This window comes from Gekko japonicus, unplaced genomic scaffold (genome assembly GCF_001447785.1).
Source record: "Gekko japonicus isolate JY-2015 unplaced genomic scaffold, Gekko_japonicus_V1.1 scaffold813, whole genome shotgun sequence".
Taxonomy (NCBI): domain Eukaryota; kingdom Metazoa; phylum Chordata; class Lepidosauria; order Squamata; family Gekkonidae; genus Gekko; species Gekko japonicus.
The window spans coordinates 462,992-485,431 of NW_015160860.1; the positions used below are offsets into that span (position 1 = coordinate 462,992).

Here is a 22,440-nt window from a genome sequence, read left to right on the forward strand (position 1 = left end):
TCTTGGTCAGATGTTGCGGTTTCCCCAAACACTTTCCCTCCCCATTAGTTAAAATGTGATAACTATAGCAGCTGAGCCTGCTTTTAAAAACCAAGTGTCATTTGAAGCAAGCCAAGATTCTGCTCCAGCTTCTTCAAAGCTGTACATCTTATTGCTGGTACAGTACCGCAGTCATCCTGCCCCTAATATATCACCGATGGCCTTCTATTGTCTTGTCTTTCAGGCACAATCACCGACTTCCCCTCTCTTTGTCCTACTTTGAGGGAGAGAACTAGTTTCTCCTATACGCTGCTACTTGAGAATAACCTCCGTGTCCTTCAAGCGCAGCCCTAATCCACTGCCTGTTGTTACTGCGTCCCCTAACTTGCTTGCCTCTTAGAACTCCAAAGTGCTGTGCTACCTAAATTGTCAGGCATTGTCCAGTTGATTTCAGAGGCGGCAGCGGGTCGATCAGCCCTACCCTTTTCCCTTCCCCATACCGCGCCACCTCATCTTACATCTGACTCTGCTGACGAGCTATCTTTCAGCTGGAAGATTCCCTTTTCTTTCTTTTTTTTAGCAAGCCCAAATTCTCCCAGAGTGTTATCCCATTCAAGTGGGGCCGCTATCAGAAAAGGATGGGAATATGGAACAGCAAAAAACATTATGTTTTCCCAACAGCAATGCAGGATGTGTAGAGAAATGATTTGCATGTGAAGAATGCTACCTAAGTGAAGTAAAATGCAACACAGGGACAGACTAAAAGCAAGGGGAAAAAAATGATTAAAAGTCTTACTTAAAAGCCAAGGTTCTGTATGACAAATCCACAAGCACTTAGAGAGAAGCACGCACACAGAGTCACTGGGCTTCGTTTCAAGGTGGATGACTTAAAGCTTCTTCCCAGAATGCCTGAAACCATTATCATCCATGAATTGCTTCATCTTCTCTGGGCTTTTCTTTTCGTACGTGCCTGAACACCTGCAGCACATGGCTTAGAAGGTGATGAATGTACAGCAACTGGTATAGGTATCTTCTATGTAAATTCTTCCAGCTCCCAAGCCAAAGCTTGTCCACCAAGGCAGGAATTCTACAGACTAGAGAAGCTGTCCGTCTCTCTGTAACAGGGTGGGGGGGCCCCTTGCTGTTGCCTCCGCCACACCCGGTCCAGTAACCTGCATGGGGGTTTGCCGCAAACCAACCCCGTCATGGATAGCATTTGGCCAGAAAAGAGTTCCCAAAGGTACCATGCCGAGCGTTCATCAGACCTTGTAATAAATGTTCGCTGGGCTCTGAGGGGGCATCTCTTGGACTATGTACACCGGGTGTCCATAGTCGCCGCTGACCTTTTCGTAGTGGGGGCAAAAGACACTGTCTGCAGTCCTCAGAGGGATAATAATGTCACTAGGTTCGGACCCGTTGTTGTTCCCACTGCGTTTCGGGGTGGCTAATGTGCTGAGCGACAGAGTCGTCGTGTGCTGTGGCGAATGCTTCCGGTGTCTCCTCCGATACTTCAGCAGCAGAACCACCAGCGTGATGATGATGATGAGGAATATGATGGACCCTGAAGCTATCCCTGCAAATAAGGCCACCTCTGAACCAAGGATACTGGAATGACCAGCTTTGCTGCCATCTGTGTTGGAACCTAGGAATGGGATTGGGCAGAGGAGAGGGGAGAAAAGAGAGACGACAGAGAGCTAAGTTCAAAATAATCAAGTCCCGTCACCACTCTGCAGCACTGAAAGACTCGACTGTCAAAGTGAACTTTGACAAATCAATTACCCTGCAAGACAGCTAGATACAACCAGTCAAAGACGGCCTGTTCATATTAAGCCTGCCTCCCGTCTGTTGCTCTTTTGCTTTTATGTTGCTCCTAAACCACACTTGTGTTCCTTTTCATCTCTCATCGTTCATCAACAGCAAGGACAGGCACTGACAAGGCACTCTTTGATGCACGCCAGGTCTGAACAGATGTTGGTCAGCTTAAAGCGGTTAAACGGGACAAGGCAGGGAAATGAAAAATGCAGAAGAATAGCCTTTACCACTTTCTGTTTCAGACACTAATTTCAACTAACCTCTATCAATGTGTGCCTGTTTTCTATCTTTGCAATAGATCACAGGACATCAAAGCGGGGTGGAAGGCAGAGGAAAACTTTCCAAGATCTGAATTAGTTATGATTTCCATCTAGTTTTAGGTTTTTATTGTTGTGCATCCAGGGAAATTACAAAAAAAGGAGTCTCATGCTGGCGTCTGACCTCATGCTGGTGGCAGTTTCTTTTAGGTAACAAACTTATCATCCAGGTCAGAAGAGACGGCTTCATAAGTTCCAGAACTATCACTGACATGTGTGTGTGTGGGGGGGTGTCAACTGATCCGGGCGCACACAAGTGCCAGGGTCCTACTAAACCCTAGTGCAACAGATTCCTAGCTCTGGTGCATTATGGCCAGGACACAGGAAAAAAATTATGTGTGAAGGAGCCAAAAAATTCTCGCTTTGAGCTTTTGTGCCCATTCAGTGGGACCTTTTGGTCTACTTGAGGTAGAAAGGACAGCACTTATGTGTGCTGAACGTAGCTGGTAGCAAGGGGGACAACAAGAATCCCGTGTAGCTGCAGGGGCATAAGCCCGTAACAGCAGAAAACAATGATATAAATAGATCAGCAGGTCACACGCTGCTGGATTAATTAATTACATTTGGAGCAATGAGGAGATCTGGAATCATTTCACTACAGCTGGATGCTTATGTCAAGATGGGATACTGTTGCAAAGGCTAAATTAATGTGTACAAGCCCCCTTCCTCATACGCGGTAACCTTAGTTGCAAAGTTCCTGATGCCTATTTGATAACTCCCAAGCAAAAGAGACATTAGCATGGTAGGAAATAATGTTTTGGGGGGGGGGGAGGATGTGAAAACACAACTGAGAACCCGTGAGGTCAACTGGCACCCACTACAGCTTTGCAAGAGATCTTAAAAACTGCCATTATTTCTTCCCTCCCCCCAATCTTGTCCAGTATATTCTTTCTTGTTCAGATCCAACCAGAAAAGGAAAGAGAAGAAGCTGATGTTAAGAGTATGTGTGTGTGTGGTGGGAAGGGGTGTATTCATTCTGGAGGTTTAAACAGGCATCTTATAATCATCCACGAATGAGATCAGTCATTTACGGAGCTGATACAAGTTACAGAGCAAAGATGTGATCAGCCAAAAGATTACTGCTGTAATTATAACATGTACTAAAGCAAGCCTTATAAAGTGCTAACCAGGAAGCTCTTCATAACAGAAACGAGAGACAGTGGCTAAAATCCAGCACACAGCTAAGATGCTTAAATGCCTTTGAAATCAGCAGGAGCTAAGGGTGCTTAACTCTGTGCTGGACTGCAGCCAGTGATCATAAAGCCTCCCTTCTTTGGCAAGGCAGCTCCTACAGTTATCAAACTGTTTAGATCAATGCCCATTTCTGCAAGCCAATAACATCCTCATGCGGAACAATTAAATTTAAGTGTCAAATGCTAATGAAGAGAAGGGCCTGGTTTCGCCAAAGTAAACAGCTTTGACCTCCCACATACTGGTGCATCAGAACACACACTTTTGATCTGCCTCCCTATGCAAATGATTTATTTTAATCATCTAATAAACTGTATTATTATAGAAAATGTATGGAAAAAATAGCCTTTGAAATAATCTCCTCGAAGATCTAAAAGCTGTCCTGTTTACCTGAGTGATCCTTTACAAAGGGACTTGTTGTAGAGCTTTTCCCGTTGGTACCAGCTTCCTGTTCCGGGCGTTTAGTTGGATCAGCATTATTTGGGAACCCACCAGAATTGGGAACTGAAAGAACACAAATGATTCACTACAAACTAATAGTAATCTGCTTTATAAGCCGGTTATCAATTTTCATGAGGCATGAATGGCTTTGAACACAAGATCCTTTATTTAGGAGTACAAGGAGATAGGAGAGTGTAATTTTCATAATTAAAGCAAAAAAAAAGAGTTTGCTATACTAGTTATTTCAAAAGTTTAGATAATGAGGCCTTTGGTAGAAAATGAAGGAGGTTCTTGAAACCAGCAGGAAACCTTTGCAGATGACATTTCAGTATAGCCAAGCAAGTTGACTGACTACTAACCAACCTCTAATTAGAAAGAATATATTTTTTCCTGGGAAGGTAGTGGACTACACAATAGGTTATCTGTGTATGGGGGGGAGGACAATGAACAAAAAAAATATATCTTTTTTTGGCCATGATTTGTAACATGCGAACTATGGAAACATTAGCTCCCTCTCCCTTTTGTTTGTTTTAAATAATTTTTGAGCTGTGAACCTGCACGTTTAATTTTTAGCATACAAGCAAGAATAACTGGAGCGCATGTCGTTCACGGATGACCTTTCCTTCCAAGAAGAGGTCTTCAGTGAAGAGATCTGACTGCATTAACGCTTGTCCTACAAAACCTGTCCAGAAGTTAGGTACAGAAAATAAGCTTTGCCTCAGCAGCTACGGGAAGGCAGGCTGACCTAGGCTACCCTGGCATGTGGTTTTGCCCTCTTAGCAAAAGCTGGAGGGGGGCTAAGGGGAGGGGGATGCTGATCAAAGTGGCTGGATGAAACCAACAGGTGGTCTTTACCTTGTCCAACTTTCATGAGGATCTTCATGGCTTTTGTCTGGCACACCCCTCCCTCCTGGTTATCCAAGCCCTCCAGTGATCCATTGGAAGTTGCTGTTTGAAAATAAAACCAAAAACATTTTGGACATCAGCAAGTGAAGTTAAGCAGCAAAACTGAAAAGCAGATTTAATTGGTCCAGATTTTACTTATGCCATTCACATTTACCCAGAAAAGGCTGTGAAATGCTGACAGCCCTGAGAATTAACACGTCGCCAAGACTGGCTCTGTGATGTCTGTAAAGGTCGGGTAGGTTCATATGAGATTAGGTGGTCCCAAGCCATGCAAGGATAGTTGCTCAAAACGGCTGCAAAGGGTGGAAATGTGGCTAGCTCCTGGGCATTTCAATTACCAACTGGAAGAAAGGAAGAATTCTCTGCAGTCCCTGATAGGCTGGATGGAGTCTCCAGGCCACCAACGCAATCTTATGCTATCTATGTAGAAGGAGTTTGACACTGCAAACAATCTTACATACTCTTGAGCAGAAACAGCAGGGCAGATTGCCTGGCTCGACTAATAACGTCAATACAATCTTAATTCAGACAGTTAATTATAAACCTGTTAAAAGTTTGCGATCAACATGCTTTCTTGGCACTTTTCTTCCTCTCTGTGTGTCCTTTTGTCTTTCAAGTACATATGCACTGACATCTGGTCACTTAACTAAGATATGAAGGGGAGGGGGAGAGAAAAAGAAAGGCCATGAAAGTGCTTGCAGGGGGTTCCCGTGGAGAAAAAGCAATTAAATGGTGCTTCTTGCACTTAGAAGAATCTCCCTTTTCATCTGAGAGATTAATTCAGCTAGGGCCCCCATAAGTCTTCTTTTTCTTTCAGTTCCCTTTAGTTATCCCCCCCCCACACACACAGACATCTTGCATTTGGGATTTTGGGGGAGTATTTTTTTAAAAACATAGCTCATGCACATTTCCGATGTCCTTCACCGGCTCCCACCACCTTTCCCGAAGTGTCTCCCCAGCCCCATGGTGATATTTTTCTTTCTCTAATCCTCTCACTAGCTGCAAAAAACTACAAACTTTTTGGCTTGCCTTTGATCTACTTCTGGCTTTTGTTCTACTTCTCCCTCCTCGTGTGCGTAACTCAATTCCTCACTATGTGAACTTCCCTTCTTGCCGCTCCTTCCTGGATTCTTCCATTCTCCTCAAGAGCGGATCCTGCCCGAGCTTCCCCCTCTCCGATTGTGCTTTTCCATCTTCCACAAGAATAGTCAGCCAAACTTTATTTTTCAGCTTCTTGGGTGCATTTTTCAAACGAGTAATTCAGTGGGGAGGAAAACCAGATCTGATGTGTACAACTACACTGCCAGACTCAGAAAATAATGGAGATATATTGTTTTGTTTTGTTGGGATCTTCCCCCTTCCCAGCCCCAGAGAAAAGAAAATCGATACTGAGAACCAGTTTTGGACATAAATCAAATGCATCTTTGCTCTTTTTTTATGACCTCTTTTGTTTTTGCCCTTGTGCTTGCACACTGGAAGACAATGTATAGAAATACAGCAACGGAGAGGGTGACTATACAATGGCTGTTTTGACTTGTTATTGTTAAACTGCAGGAATCTGCCAAGGCTTAAGCTACCTTTTCAGAGGGCCGTCTGCATGCCTCCTCCTTACTTGCCTATCTTGTGGTGTATAGGCAACTTCACTTCATTACAAACAACCTACGGGTGAACTTCCATATGGCTGCATCTACACATCATTAGCTACTGTGCTACAACAATCCTTTGCAACTAGACTGGCTTGACCACAAAGGATAAAAGGTAAAGGTAAAGGTTCCCATGCTCGAAAGCCAGTCGAGTCCGACTCTAGGGTTGCGGTGCTCATCTCCGTTTCAAAGCCGAAGAGCCAGCGCTGTCCAAAGACGTTTCCGTGGTCATGTGGCCGGCATGACTAAACACCAAGGCGCACGGAACGCTGTTACCTTCCCACCAAAGTGGTACCTATTTATCTACTTGCAATTTCTTGCTTTCGAACTGCTAGGTTGGCAGGAGCTGGAACCAGAGACGGGAGCTCACTCCGTCTTGCGGCACCCGGGCCTCGAACTGCTGAACTACCGACCTTCCACAGCCTGCAGTTCAGCGTCTTAACCACTTGAGCCACAAAGGATAACCCGGTTGCAAATCGTTGCTATAGCACAATAATAGCACACTGTCTAGTGACACATGGATTCAGCCTTTTGACACATCAAAGGAGATCATAGAAGGAAACTCAAAGACCAGTAACCTTTAAGGATCCCAATGTGTCCGGCTTCCATAAAATTATAATTACAATGCCTGGTTTTGCAGAAGTGCAACCTCTGCTAAAATATGCATTTATCAAAGTCTTGAGATTCAATGAACATTTGGCAAACAATATTGCAGCAAAGAAATCCTTTAACTGAAAATGTAGCTATTTGAAACACTTTCCAAATATCATCTGACAAGTCAATAACAGAAAAACTGGGAAAGCCTATTTCCGGCAATTAAATAATGCAGTAAAGTGAAATATTTTCTCAACAAAAGTTGCTAGTGAGCTGGTCTGACCTTAACATCAAGCAAGATGAGGCCATCCAGGTGGCACTGTTATAGGGCAGCAAACTGTTAATTATTTAGTTTATTATTCCACTTCTACCACCACGTGGAGGGGAGAAACTATTGGCATTCAGCCTCAGTTATCCAAATGTCAGCCACTTTGCCTAGGGTCTAAGAGATGACACTGCTTTGAACTTCTAATACATTCTGAAAGATGAGTATATAGCAGAGTGATTGCGAAATATCTCTAAATCAGGGGTCCTCAACGTGTAGCCCACTGGCTCTTTCTTGAGGCCCACCCTCCCGAAGTTTTTTAGGAAGCTCAGTGTGGAAGTTATTCAGGAGCAGCAGCCTAAAAGTTTGAATCTGAACACTGCCATTCATTCACCCAGCAACCCAGAAGGTGAATTCTGGTTTGCAAGCTGGGTATAAAAAGTTCAGCTTTTAAAATCTGGGCTCTAAAAGCCATGTCTACACCATTCAAGTCAAGCATAGGGTTGCCAAGTGTACTCACCCTTGCCAGCGGGGGAGCCTTGTCGGGCTCCGGGAGCTCTCCCAAGATGTGCGTGCGCGCTTCGTGCTACGTTGCTCACATTGGGGGCATGGCCCAGATCGTCGGGGGACCATATGGTTCCCCCCGACGTTCTGGGCCACGCCCCCAATGTGAGCGACGTGGCTGCGTCACCCCTGGTGACCCAGCTTCGGGGGGGGGGGGGTTCCCCCCAGGGCCCGATTCCGCCACGGCGGAAATTGGGCCTCCAAAGCGGGGGTTTCCCCGCCCCCACTTGGCAGCCCTAGTCAAGCAGAAGGTTTTCTGCAGATTACACTCAAAGAGAGAGTGCAGGCCCACACAACCTGTGAGCCACCGAACCAAAGGATGACCAATGTGCATGATGATCCACCAAGAGGTTGAGAAATATTCTGGTTTTGCTTTCCAACCAGGACTGTAAGAACAGATGTGTTTTTGTCATGGGGGGTGGGTAGGGTTGCCAGCTCTGGGTTGGGAAACACTTGAGAGATTTCTTTTTTGGGGGGTGAAGTCTAAGGAGGGCAGAATTTGGGGAGGAGAGGGACGTCCGCAGGGCATAATAGCACAGAGTCCACCCTCCAAAAGCAGCCATTTTCTCCCGGGGAACCGATATTGGTCATCCAGAGAGTGATTGTAATTGCTGGAGATCTCCAGGTGCCACCTGGGAGTTGACAATCCTACCGAAAAGGCTGTGTTGAAGATCATGGGCTTGTCATATGAAGGGGGAGCTTGAGTCAGAAGATAAGGGATTGGGCAAAGCGAGCAGAAAACCTGGCTGGATCCAACCGTTTGCCGTGAAGATCGAAGTGCCTTCATTATAATTTCTTCATATTGGTTGGGATATACCTGGAGATTTTGGCTGGGGGAGCCTGGGGAGGGTGGGGTCTGGGGAGGGGAGGAACCTCAGAAGGGGACAATCCCATAGAGTCCACCCTCCAAAAGCAGCCATTTTCTCCAGGGGAACTGATCTTGGTTGTCTGGTGATGACTTGTAGTAGCGGGAGATCCCCAGGTAGCACCTGGGGATTGGCAACCTTAGAGGGGTGACAATCTGGAAGGCCTCCTTCCTTAGGGGCTGCATTTGGGCTAGTGGTTCACAGGATGCGGAAGCCAGATACCCTCCTCATTGAGATGTTAATTTATTTCAGCTTTCTAAGTCATACTCATTTGAAGGTGCAGGAATTATGATTCTGTAAGCAATGCAAGGTCAGGGCTTTATTACTGTTGCTTTGTGTCACTTTTTTTAATGGCAGTTAAGGGAAACTGTAAAATGTTAAAGACAACTTAGAAAAATTGTAAAATACACTGTAAACATGGTTTATAGCTGAAGGACTCTAATGCAGCTACTTGGCTGAAACATCCACTACCAGTTTGGCCCTCTCTGCATAATCATCATGTTTAAAAGCACTGGAAATCCTGTGAAAGGTTTGGTCTGATAGATTTATTTGCTTCAAAAACTATGCCTGTTTACAAAATAAAACACACCCTGAATGTGAAGCAATCAGCAAGTGAGACAGACTAGAAGAGTTTCTGGGCTCTGATTTTTATATAGTCCCCATGGAGTGGAAGTAATATTACATTTTAATACATCTTCATTTGATTGTTATTACTCTGTGTCCCAGGAGGCAGAGCCACTGCCTAGATCTTGGCTGTTTTCAACCTATCAAGTTGGTAACAGTACTCTAATCAGATGGAGAATTAAGCTGCAGGATTTGTGCCTTCCGTTCACAAACAAATTAGAAATGAAGGCTATGTTTCTTCTTGTCTTACACACACGTATTTCATTTCCAAACATGTTTTCTTTTCTAAATGTGCAACACACACATTAAAAAAAAATTAAATCCCAAAAAACTTTTTATCACAACAAAACCATAGATCACAGCTATTATTTGTATTTGTAGAGTCTGGATGCTAGTGACCATGCCAACTGAAGAAGAAGAAGAGATTGGATTTCTACCCCGCCCTTCACTCGGAGTCTCAGAGTGGCTTACAAACTCCTTCCCCTTCCCCTCCCCACAACAGACACCCTGTGAGGTAGGCGAGACTGAGAGAGCTCTTTCCAGAACTGTCCTTGAGAGAACAGTTCTGACAGAACTATGGCTTGCTCAAGGTCTTCCAGCTGCTACAAGTGGAGGGGAATCAAACCCAGTTCTCCCAGATCAGAATCTGCGCACTTAACCACTACACCAAACTGTAATTCCAGTTCAATGTAAAACTGCATTCTGTGGGTTAGAGTCTCAACACGTAAATAATTCAGACTAAATGGTATGGATTCTATCTCTGATCCACTCTGTCTTTTGAACAGTTTACAAAGCAGAATAAGGAAAGAGACTACCAAACAACTTTTCAGCATAACATATTAATTATAAATTAGCCTTAATTCTTATAATCCTCTTGCTGCTGTCACTTCTGATTTTTTTGTTATAAACTTATTAATGAGTAATTTAAAACAAACAAATCATTTCTGTGTTAATTATATCTATCAATAGAGATGTAAAATTTCCGGAAATTTTGAAGCTCGGAAAAAAAACTGGGTTTTTTTTTTTGGGGGGGGGGGACGGGGATTTTTGGGAAAATTTCGGGAAAAAACGGAAATTTTCGGAAAAATTGAAAAAAATGCTACATTAGCATTTCTTTTGTCTTTTCTAGATTGAAAGTCATTCTGTTACTTTAGGAACATAAAATATGACTATGGACATTTTTACTTGGCATGAAATTATCACAACTAGCATATTAAAAATATAGTGTATCCAAACAATTATTACAAACAGAATACCCACCCACATGCAAAAACAAAACTGAAACCTTTTTCTTTTCTTGTAACAATAGCACCTCCTAAAAAGAAGAAATGTGTCTTGTTCTTGCATTGGAGAATTCAGTTTGTAACCTAGGACTTGCTTGTCCTCAGTGCACAAAAATTAGATCAATCTGATACCATACATATTTTTTAGAAATGATCTGGGAAATATTTGAACACCTTGTCTTAAAATATTTTATTCGTCATGTTAAAAGAAAATGTTCCATAATCCATTTTTTTCTTTTCTTTTTCCAATTTTTCGGAAAAAAACAAAAACGGAAAAAACCGTGTGTTTTTCCCTGAATTTTTCCAGTTTTTTCCTGGGCCTTCACATCTCTATCTATCAATGAAATGTTAGAAATCTAGTTTCTATGAGGCACTTTCCCTAGTATTCCTTGGTGGCTTCCCGTCCAGATACTAACTAGGGCTGATCCCTCCTGACCTCCTGAGATCCAAGACATTCTGGCTAGCCTAAGCCACCCAGCTCAGGCACTTCCCTTCACATAATTAACCCTGACACATGGGCATTATGTATCTGACATCACAGTGCACATTTCCAAGTCACTACTAGCAAAGCTATTCCAATGTGAGTTTCCATCTTAAGGAAGCAGCTCCGGACTGCGTGTAAATCTTCTTACAGCGCTCCGTGTCGCTGTTCCTCCCATCCTTGAACAGGGTTTACACAACCTTGTTGAGCTTGTGGGGACTCGTGCGATTTGAGAAAGGGTAGTGGGCACCACCACAAACTGCTACCACTAAGGTCAATGCCAATTAAAATCTCTGCTATCGGAGGTAGCTGCCAACATCCAGGCAGAGCCTGGAAAACTTATCTCCAGGCGACCGAGATCAGCTGCCCTGGAGAAAGTGGCAGCTTTGGAGGGTGGATTGTATGGCATTTGATGCTGCTGGGGGTTCTGCCGCTCCCCAAACCCCTCCTTCCACAGGCTCTAGCCCCAAAATGGCCAGGTGTTTCCCAATCCAGACTTGGCCACCCTAATTGGAGGGGAGGCATCACAAAACAACTGCAACTGGGACAGGATCAGTTCTTTGCTGTCTGGTTTCAGTTTCCAAGAAAGCACAACTCTGGGGCATAAGAAAATCTGCGCATATGGCCAAGCTGAGAGTGAATGGCTGTGAGTGATGGGCTCAGAGCCTTCCTAGGGAGCAACCGGACTGTTCCAATGAAGTCTGTTTGCTTCCCCAAGACTCAAGAAGCCAACAGATTCCCTAAAACACATCAGCTGACACATCTTGGGCCCCACACTGAGAACTGCTGTCCTAAAGGTTGCCTACAATTGCCCCTGTTTAATTTTCCTTAGTAGAAGATAGATAATTTCCAGCCACTGCTGAAAATTAAGCAGAAGCAACACAGAAACAGGCCTACCACCTTTCCGTGTATACAGTGGATCCCATTCAGCAAACTGCCTCTTGGGAATTTGCAACAGCTGACTCCAACACATCCCAGTGTTTTCTGCAAAATATGCCAACACAAGAGCCAGTTTGGTGTCGTGGTTAAGAGCGGTGGACTCTCATCTGGGAGAACCGGGTTTGATTCCCCACTCCTGCACATGCAGTCAACTGGGTGACCTGGGGTCAGTCACAAGTTCTCTCAGCCCCACCTACCCCACAGGGCGTCTGTTGTGGGGAGGGGAAGGGTGTAAACCGCTCTGAGACTCCGAGTGAAGGGCGGGGTATAAATCCAATCTCTTCTCTTCTTCTTCTAATGTTATAATGTTACTTTGGCATTAACAAGACACGACGTTTCTTTGCTCAGGAACTGAAGCAAGTGTCAAAGAATCTAGAAGCGCTGAGCATGCTTGGAGAGAGGCACTATTCTGCATGATGCCCCAATATTCTTTTTTCCTACCATTGTTTCTGGTCAAACTGGTCTTGCAGGGTGTTGACTAAAAAAAAAAATGGTTTGCCAGAGGCAAAAGCGGGGCAAGTGTACGTGCCACGAGCAGCATTTCCTCCCTCCAAACGTCCTTCAGTTCCCGAGCAAAGAAGACAACAGAATATTTGTCTCCAGCTTAAGGTATCCTGTGCAACATGCACCCCAACCCACAGATTCTCTTAGGGAAAATCTCTCTCTCTCCCCAGCCCTTCCCTCATGCAGACAAGTTTGTTAGAATTTTGGCTCCATGCTATTTTGGTTCACCGGGCATTTTTAATTTGAACATGTTTCTCTAACACCTTTTATACAGGTGTTTCGCCATGGCCTGCATGGCCCAGGCTAGCTTGAGCTTGTTGGGTCTGGGAAGATAAGCGGAGTTGACCCTGGTTAATACTTGGATGGGTTGCCATGCAGAGCCAGGCAATGGCAAACCCCTGCAGGGTTGCCCGTAAGACAGCCGTGACTTGACTTTTACACATTTGAGGGTGTTGATTATGCTGATGCTGCTCTTAATTGTTCTTTTCACTGCTGTTTGATGTTAGCTTTTTGGCATAGTACTCTTTCAATTCCCATGGTCTGCTGCTAGATCTTTGTTCATTGTGTTCGTCTGCTTTTAGTTTCACATTGCATTTTTAGGTTGGGAACTGCCTCCAGTGATTTTTAACCAAAGAGCTGTGCATATGAAGGTTTTAAATAAAATGTGAACTTGCTGCAGACAAAAAGAACCTCCCGAGAGAGGGTGACTGAGTGCAGAGGCCGTTGGTCAGGGCTATTTTTGGGCAGGAACGCTCTTAATTGTTCTTTTCACTGCTGTTTGATGTTAGCTTTTTGGCATAGTACTCTTTCAATTCCCATGGTCTGCTGCTAGATCTTTGTTCATTGTGTTCGTCTGCTTTTAGTTTCACATTGCATTTTTAGGTTGGGAACTGCCTCCAGTGATTTTTAACCAAAGAGCTGTGCATATGAAGGTTTTAAATAAAATGTGAACTTGCGGCAGACAAAAAGAACCTCCCGAAAGAGGGTGACTGAGCGCAGAGGCCGTTGGTCAGGGCTATTTCTGGGCAGGAACACACAGGAACGGAGTTCCGGCTGGCTTCAGAATTGGCCACGCCCACTACAGCCAAAACCTCTGTATGCGTGGCTACAGAGGGAAAGCCTGGAGAGCAAATACCCCCCCAGCGGCTCCGAGGCAGGCGGGCCTCTTATGCTAATGAGTTCCTGCTGGGCTTTTTCTACAAAAAAAGCCCTGTCGTTGGTACTTGGACAGGAGACCAGCAAGGAAGTCCAGGGTTGCTGTGCAGAGGAAGGCAATGGAAAACTGCCTCTGAACGTCTCTTGCCTTGAAAATCCAATTTATTTATTTATTTATTTGGCTGATATCCCGCCCTTCCACATGGGCTCACAAGAGGCAATTGCCATACATAACACATAACACTAAAACCAAATAAAACAACCAGATTACATTATACATTTAACATTGGTGCTCACAACAATGAGGGGAATGGCCATAAATTGGCTGTGACCTGGCAGCATTTTCCACCACCACCAGATGGCAGGAGCAGAACTGTGAGCCCATCCTGGGATTTCTTCAGAGACAGGAAAGCTCACTGCTCAATGCTAGAATTCTCGCCACCTCTGACTTGACCTTTTGAGTGCCTGGTAAAGTGAAGACACTACATGGGGATCACAATTCTCCCTACTGGCTTCCTTGTGCACGAGGCTCATATGAGCTGTTACAGGGAGGGGCTGTGGCTCAGTGGTAGAGCATCTGCTTGGCATGCAGAAGGTCCCAGGTTCAATCCCTGGTAAAAAGGTAAAGGTTCCCTTGCTCGAAAGCCAGTCGAATCCGACTCTAGGGTTGCGGTGCTCATCTCCGTTTCAAAGCCGAAGAGCCAGCACTGTCCGAAGACGTTTCCGTGGTCATGTGGCCGGCGTGACTAAACACCAAGGCGCACGGAACGCTGTTACCTTCCCACTGAAGTGGTACCTATTTATCTACTTGCAATTTCTTGCTTTCGAACTGCTAGGTTGGCAGGAGCTGGAACTAGAGACGGGAGCGCACTCCGTCATGTGGCAACCCAGGTCTCCAACTGCTGAACTATCGACCTTTCACAGCCTGCAGTTCAACGTCTTAGCCACTTGAGCCACCACAGCTCCAATCCCTGGTATCGCCTGTTAAAATGGCCAGATAGTAGGTGATATGAAAGACCACCACTTGAAACCCTGGGGAGCGGCTGCCAGTCTGAGTAGAAAATGTACTGATCTTGATTGACCAATGGTCTGATTCAGTATAAGGCAGTTTTACAAACACTTTAAAAAGATTAATGATCCTTAAGAAGACAGGCAACTGTGAACTATTCAACGTTCACCAAATATTGCACTTAAAAGACAGATAATAAGCAAGTAGGTAAAGGGGATATATAAAAGGGAAAATAGAACAGAAAGTCACCACAGCTTTCCATCCAGTAACAGCAATAACGTACTCTTCATAGCAAAGTTATTTTCGCTCTAATGCGAACTCCCAGGATTATCAACTACACAGTCTTTTAAAGAAAAGAGTGAGAGAGAAGAAAATTAGTTCGCTAAAGGATTGCGCATCTACGGTGCACCTGCTGTCAGTTGCCTTTGCCTCTGTTAAATGTCTTTCTTGGTAAAGTATCGAGTAATTACTTCTCCTTACACATATGTTATCTAATTTTACAAGACAGCTTTAAGAACACCGGGAACCACAGAAATTGAAAAACCACAAATCAAGGTGGTTGTTTCTGGAACAGCCAGAAACAGCAAATAAAGCAGCTGTGGTGATCTGCGCAGAGTGTTTCAATTAAATGGTATTAACATTTGCTTTTAAACACAAATTCTCTGATCTCAGAGCTTCCAGAGCTTGGAAGAAGTAAAAGCAACACCTTCAGATCAGGTTCAAAGCACAGGGTGGGCCCACTACGCTTGTTGATCTGGTGATACATTTTACATTGAGATGAAGTCTGTTTCTCTAAGTAACTTAAACACACAACTTGCCATTTTAAATACATTCAGTACTTGAGTTAAACACCTTTCTAATTATATTCCCAGGAAGATCCAAATATAGATGCCACAAATTCACACTAACGGAGCTCTTCCACCAGGCCTTCAGGTAAGGAGCCGCACCGAACTATCTAAGACGCTGTGCCCAAGATCATCACCCAGCCTAAGCATGCCGACAGGGAAATCAACTGCTCACGGTATGTTTATTACACACGCTGCTAACTACTGTATCACCATCGTAACCATGTTGTGTTTTATGCAGCTATTTATATTGTTTTATGCAGATACTTATATTGTTGTTTTATCCGTTGTAATTTTATGTAAGCCGCCCTGGGGTCCCGTTCACACGAGGCGATTTGGCCCGGGAGCGGGACAGTTCGGGGGCGGGTCAAACCGGCGCGATCACACCAGGCGGGTCAAACTGGCGCGATCACACCACAACATCTGTAAAGCACCGTGATTCCGTCCCCGAACTGGCCCTTTCCCGGGAAACTGCGCCTCAAACTGAACCACCTACCTCGGTGGTTCAAGTGGACGCGGCGCTTCTACCTGGGCGTTTGATTGCCAGCGCGTCCTTGTGCCGGCACAACCCCAGGCCGGAGCCGAACTGCGCATGCTCCGACATGCGCAGTTCGGCCGGCTCCCGGTTAGGGCCGTGTTTCCTCCCCGGCGTTTGATCGCGCCAGGGAGAAAAGGCGGCTCGGCCGGGGGATCCGGGGTGCAAATCAAATCAAATCAATAAATAAACTATTCTTGTTTTAAGTAAATGTTGCTACGTTACAAAATCCATATAACAGTTGCCAAGTCCAGGATCCGGAGATCCTTGAGATCTGAAAATAGTATCAGAGAAGCCACACGGCATCCTGCTTGGTAAGGCTATTAGACAGAGGGGGAGGTAAGTTCCAGGCGGTCTTAGTGTGTAAAGGTTGAGTTCTAGCAGACAAGCCTTTTCCCTTCACCTGCCACTAACCCCATCCTTGCTAACGATCCTTAATTCTTCTTTTTGTCTGTCTTATGTTTTCTTAGGTGTCTTAAACTGGCTTTAAACTGGACTTCCCTTTAAAAAAAAAAACCCTCTGTGATGGTCAAGATTTTACACAAAAAAACACTTTCTCCAGGGTAAAAAGCAGTAGAAAACAGCAAGAGTCCAGTAGCACCTTAAAGACTAATGAAAGCTCACCCCCCACCACAAATTTTGTAAGTCTTTAAGGTGCTACCAGACTCTTGCTCTTTTCTACTGTTATAGACAGACCCATCTTAATCTATCTCCAAGGAGGGTAAAAAGCTTCGTACTTACAATGAGATCTCCCTGTTCTCATTTGGAGCCCTAGCTTAAGGGAGGGCAGCAAATGCTCCTTCACTGTTTCTGGACAGGCCTGGAGGCAGCCTGCTGGCATGTTATGCACAAAAGATTACCAATGTGTTGCCACTCATTTAGGTTAATTCTGGATTCTACTAACTCACGCTTGCCATAACTGAGCACATGACGACCCAATAAAGTGTCACCCCTCTCCACGCTGGCTCACTTTTCCTTTTCATCTCCTGCTCACATCCACTTCTTGTCCTGGTTCTTCAAGCAGAGGCCTTCCAAAAAGCATGGGACTTGGCTCCCTCCCCCCCACCCCTCAACTGAGGGCAGAATATGTCATCAAACTCTTGGCCTGGGACTTGGTCCACAAAGCACTGCAGCTGAGCATCTAACCGTTTGCTCTCACAGGGCACGGCCATCTTAGGACTCAGGCCACTCAGACTTTAAATGGAGGCTGCAAATGAATAATGCCCAAGGCACTGGCTCGGGCCTGTCTTATTGCCCCCTGACTACACTCCCCCCAAAATGCCTTCCTCCCCAACAGTTTCTTCAGTTACCTTTAAAAATAGCTCCTGATTTTTTTCTCTCTCCTTCTAAGTGACTATTTACACAGCGTTAAATATTTCATGAGGGCTAAAATTTGTCTGCAGCATTATTTTACCGAGTGTATGCATTCTTCTCCCCTAAGAACAGCTTAAGGGAGTATTGATTCTTCCAGCCTCTCGCAATACGGAGGAAAAAGCAAAGGGGCCTGTTAACACTACGGAGAGCGGAAAAAGCAGAATACGCTCCGAAGAGCGAGCACAAAGTTCTGTGCCTCCACAGCAGACGTGGAAGCCAGCAGCCTTGTTGGAGGAAGGAAATGTCAGGAGGAAAAGGTCACCCAGTTTCCACCCAAAAGCCAATAGAGTGTCACCCTAGGACCTGGGACAACCAGTTCTGAATTCCAGTTCTGTCAATGGAAACTCGCTGAGTGACCCTGGGTCTATAACACTCATTCTCACCTTAGCCGTGCTGTGAAGATAAGGTGGAATATGGAAGAATGATGCGATTAGCCACTTTGAGTCCCAATCAGGAAGAAAAGCAGAATATACATTTTTTTAAAAAAAATTAATAATGATAATAATAAATGGGAGAAAAGGAGCCGACAGCTCAGAAGCAGTGGTCCCTCTAAGCTGAGTCAGTGTGAGCTAGCTCACAGCTTTTTAGCCTCCGGCTCACACATTTTCGTCTTAGCTCAGGAAGAATGGCTCCAGAGCAAACTAATCTATGCATAGCCAAATCGCTCGCTCACAACTTTAATTCCAGTAGCTCACAAAGTAGAATTTTTGCGCACAAGACCCCACAGCTTAGAGGGAGCACTGCTCAGAAGCATGCTTTTTTTAAAATGGGGGGGGGCGGAAACAGAAAGAAATAAAGGCTCACAAAATGGTGGAGACAATCTGCAAGGAAAGACGCAGCCTAATGGACATCTTGAGAGGAGGGAGGGGAGGGTTAAATTTAATTTTTGTAGAAGGCCAGGAAGATGCTTCTATTGCAATGGTAGGTGGGATGCACTCAGTCAGTGGAAACAAGATTAAAAAAAATAAAAATTACCAGGCGTTATGATGACAATGGTATGGCCAAGGAGTTTGCTGCTTGCCACCAGCAAGGTCATGGACACCAATGGCTGATGACCTGTATGCAACCATGCAGAGCACTTACTTGAAAAACTAATGAAGAGCAGGAGGGGAAAGGGGGAAATGTGGAGAATCACATTGCCTCTCCCCTTTGTTACTGCTATGCTGTGAGACTTAGGGCCTAATCAGGGGCGCAGGTTCCCCACCAAAGAGCTGTCCCATAGCCACACATACTCCAAGGGTGTAGACTTTCCAATTTCCCGGGGGGGGGGGGCTGGGGCTGGGCCAGAGGCATTGCTGTGCTAGGAGCAAGGGTGGCCCCCGGGGGAGGCTGAGCACCTTCCTGAAAATTTTGGCGGGGGCTGAAGCCCCGCCGCCCCCACGAAGATTACGCCTATGCCAAGTGGTACAGCAAAAAGGAGAAATAACTGGAGAGCCAGTTTGGTGTAGCGGTTAAGAGCATGGACTCTAATCTGGGATAACTGGGTTTGATTCCCCACTCCTCCACATGCAGCTGCTGGTATGACCTTGGGTCAGTCACAAGTTCTTTCACAGCTGTTCTCTCAAGGGCAGTTCTCGGGAGAGCTTTCTCAGCCCCACCTACCTCACAGGGTGTCTGTTGTGGGGAGGAAAAGGGAAAAGGACTGGAAGCTGCTCAGAGATTCCTTCGGGTAGGGAAGGGCAGGGTATAAATCCAATCTCCTCCTCCTCCTCCTCCTCCTCTTCTTCTTCTTCTTCTTCCACCCCAGAGCTGTTTTGGCATGGAAAAATGGCTAGGGGGAAGGCTGGAGTTCTGAGCCGAAACAGGCTCTCCTTTACTTTTTAAAAAACCATTCCACAGTGGATGCAGGAACCCAGACACAACTCTCTAAAACCCACACATCTAGTTTGGCCCTTAATTTTCTTTTAAATGAAAGCTGGGAGTTCAAAGGACCCAGGAGATCATGGCAACAGACTGTTATAACATTACTGCACTAGAGCACAACAGCAATTGCCAATTTATAAAAAGCCCTCTGAAGGCGCAGCAGGGGGGAAATGGCGGCTGACAAAGGAAAAGACAAAACTCTTGTAAGGGTGCTCCATTACCCATGTGAATGCTTCTACATTCGCAGTGCAGAACAAAGAGTCCTCGCCATGTGGATGCAAATCTTAAGATCCTGCTCACGATATTCTTAGAACAATACATTCTTCCTTTGGGATGGCCTTTGTTGCCCGGCTGAACAGGCCACACTGTGCTTAGGAATTAAATTTTTAAAAATGACACCACTGGCCAAGTTAGGCCATATATTTGCGCTAAATGCCTGTAACAAACTAACTCAAAAGCCATTCACACCTGTGCAACTCAAAAGGTTGCTTCTGACATTTTTGAGTTGCCAGGCTGATCACTTTGCTTGCTCTGCCTTCTTCCCTCTGTAGAACCCAAGATGGCTATCAAAGTTCTGTAATCCATTAGGCACGGAGGCAGTGAAAACAAGCAAATGGCAATGGACTCTCAAGGCGCCTACTGAGAAAATCCCCAGAAAGATTGGAGCAAACACTTGTTCTGTGATCTCAAAACACATTAGTTAGTGTTCAAGGTACACAGATTCTCAGTAACAACACACAGGCTTCTTCATGGGGGGGGAGAATGGCTGTTTTAATGTAACGGGGTAATGTAACGGGGGGCAAATATTTTCCTATTTTTGCCAGCCTTCTCAAAGATCGCCTGAAGTTTTGTGACTCTGTCCCTCGTTTGAGAAAGGTTAAAATGGAAAGTTCCTATTCGGGATGGGGGGGGGGAACTAACAACCCCTTTTGGGTGCAGTCGGCTGTTACTAATTGCATGCAATGATATTAATGACCCAGTAATTGCTGTAAGAGTGGCACTGAAGTGGAAAACGTCATCTTGAGGCAGGGTTCATCTCTAGGTGGTAGGACATCACCATTGATTGAGTTAATGCCTACTGACATTTTAGAATATAACACTGCAGATGAGAAAATGTGCCACTCGCGCCACACTAATGGCTTAGATGGACATGACGCTATTTGCGGCGACCGCACCGAGCCCACCAGTAACCCCAAATGAAGTGGCGCAGGCAGGGTTTGCCCTGCAGATGAACCTCATTCCTTTCCGGGGAGATAGACGCTCTTATAACAATCTAGTGCAATTTTCCACATGTTTGCTTCAATAAAAGAATACCTTCATCTCCTGCTACTACTTCCAGCACAACAGAAGTGTGTATTATTGTATGACACAAAAAGCTATTTAGATCCTCTGGCCGTTGTCTATAGCAAAAAAACAAAACAAAAACCCACACACAAAAAGAGAGAGGGGAAGATTGGCCATTTTAAGTATCCAGATCAGTTATGAAACCCCACCAGAAGTGCAACACGGTTGTGATTTTATTGCAATGCAATGGACAGGTCTGGGTTCAGACCGAATTACACCTATAGTTAGAGGACAATCAAAACTTTATCTCTTGGATGTGCCGCTTCAGAGGTATCTGAATTTGACTATTTTCCACCCCTCTCAGTGGATAAGAATTCCAGGCCTAGATTCCTTCACTCAATAACAGAAATACAGGCCTATGAATTGAAGTATACACTGCTGAATGAGTATTAACAGTAACAGAACAAAGAACCCAGCAAAGCAATACATTAACAACCAAACACAAGCCTTCCTGCACACAAAAGGCAATATGGGACAGCGTGCGTTTAAAGATCTTCTTCACAATACAATGCAGACCTTTCCCTAAATCTAGTGGAGGCTACAATGACCACCAGTATTGCCAACATCCACGACCACAGATACTTACTGTCCCGGATCCCAAATTGATATTTGAATGCAAGCTCGCAAGTTGTCACATTTGAAGCAGACTTTTTTTTAATGCGGAGATACAATCCTGTACATAATGAGATAGTGCAGATAGCTGGTACATGCAAAATGCTTCGAGCACTTAGAAGAAGTATTGAACTACCCGCTTCACTGCCACAAGGCCAATGTACAGAGCTGCCAGTATAAGATCATCCAGTCTTTAGGATTCCAAAAGCTCTCCCCAACATTGGAGTGGAAGGGCACATGCAATGCGGAATGAGTGTCAAAGCTGACAGCATCGATCACTTGTCCAGACCAGAAAAGCGAAGGAGATGCACTGAACCCCTTTCTCCAAGATCGACCCCTTCCCACCAAGAATCCTGCCACTGCTCAATGAATATCAGCTCAGACACCACCGCTCCAAGGCTGAGGACAACAAGATTGATTCATCTATTCAACAACATTCATACTAAGTTTATATGAATACAGCCTCAGGTTCCAACTTAATTTTAAACAGGGAAGCTAACATTTACATCATATGATTATAGGGGGTTTATAATATGTACAGTGGAACATACTAAAATTCATACGAATATTCTGGAGAGTTTCAAACTTCAAATTAAGGAATATTAGGGATACAATGAACAAGATTTCTTCCCAGCAGTCCCCATCTCAAGTTTCTAGCCCTCAAGTGTGGTCAAAATAACTGAAATCCACGTACCACTTTTAAATTTTGCTTATTTTACTAATGGAAGGAATATGCTGAGACTTTCAGTACATCAGTTTTCTAAAATATAATAGCCCTTATTTCTATACATTCACAGAAAATAATGAATGCTGTTGATTTATCACCAGTATTGCCAATGTGGTATAGCAGTTGAAGTGTCAGACTAAGACCGGAGAGTCTCAGGTGGAAACTCGCGGGATGATCCTAGGCGTCAGCCTAACCTATGTCACAGGACTATTGTCATGAGGATAAAATGGAGGAGTGTATAGTTGCTCTGAGATCCTATGGAAGAGAAAAGTGGCATGTAAGTATCCAAGTAAATAAGTAGGTTTAACATGCCAGCATTTCAAATAATTCCCTAGTCCTGATATTTTGATGTGGCTACTATTTAAAACTGGACCATGTTTCTGTGAAAAGGTCTGTTGGAAATGCCAGCGGGGGATGGGGGGGAATGTTCCAGGAACAGGAAGTGATGTCGCACCTGAAAGTGACGTAGGCACATTGGTGATATCGGGGGGGGGGGGGTTTCCCCCCGGTTTTTTGGAAAAACTCTATGGTAAAAGGGTTTGGGGGGATTTATCCTCGATGGCCAGA

The 22,440-nt window shown here is 44.9% G+C and overlaps 1 protein-coding gene across 1 annotated transcript in view; it reads right to left on the reverse strand.

Annotated features, from left to right (window-relative positions):
- Positions 1-936: 936 nt before the first annotated feature.
- The window catches only part of EFNB2 (ephrin-B2), a 37,703-nt gene continuing 16,199 nt past the window's right edge, over positions 937-22,440 (reverse strand). Inside the window, exons 3-5 of the mRNA XM_015421844.1 lie at positions 4,596-4,688; positions 3,690-3,803; positions 937-1,621 (exon numbers count right to left, since the gene is read on the reverse strand). Of these exons, the coding sequence (XP_015277330.1) occupies positions 1,239-1,621; positions 3,690-3,803; positions 4,596-4,688 (590 nt within the window). The 3' untranslated portion in view covers positions 937-1,238. The remainder of the gene's footprint in view (positions 1,622-3,689; positions 3,804-4,595; positions 4,689-22,440) is intronic.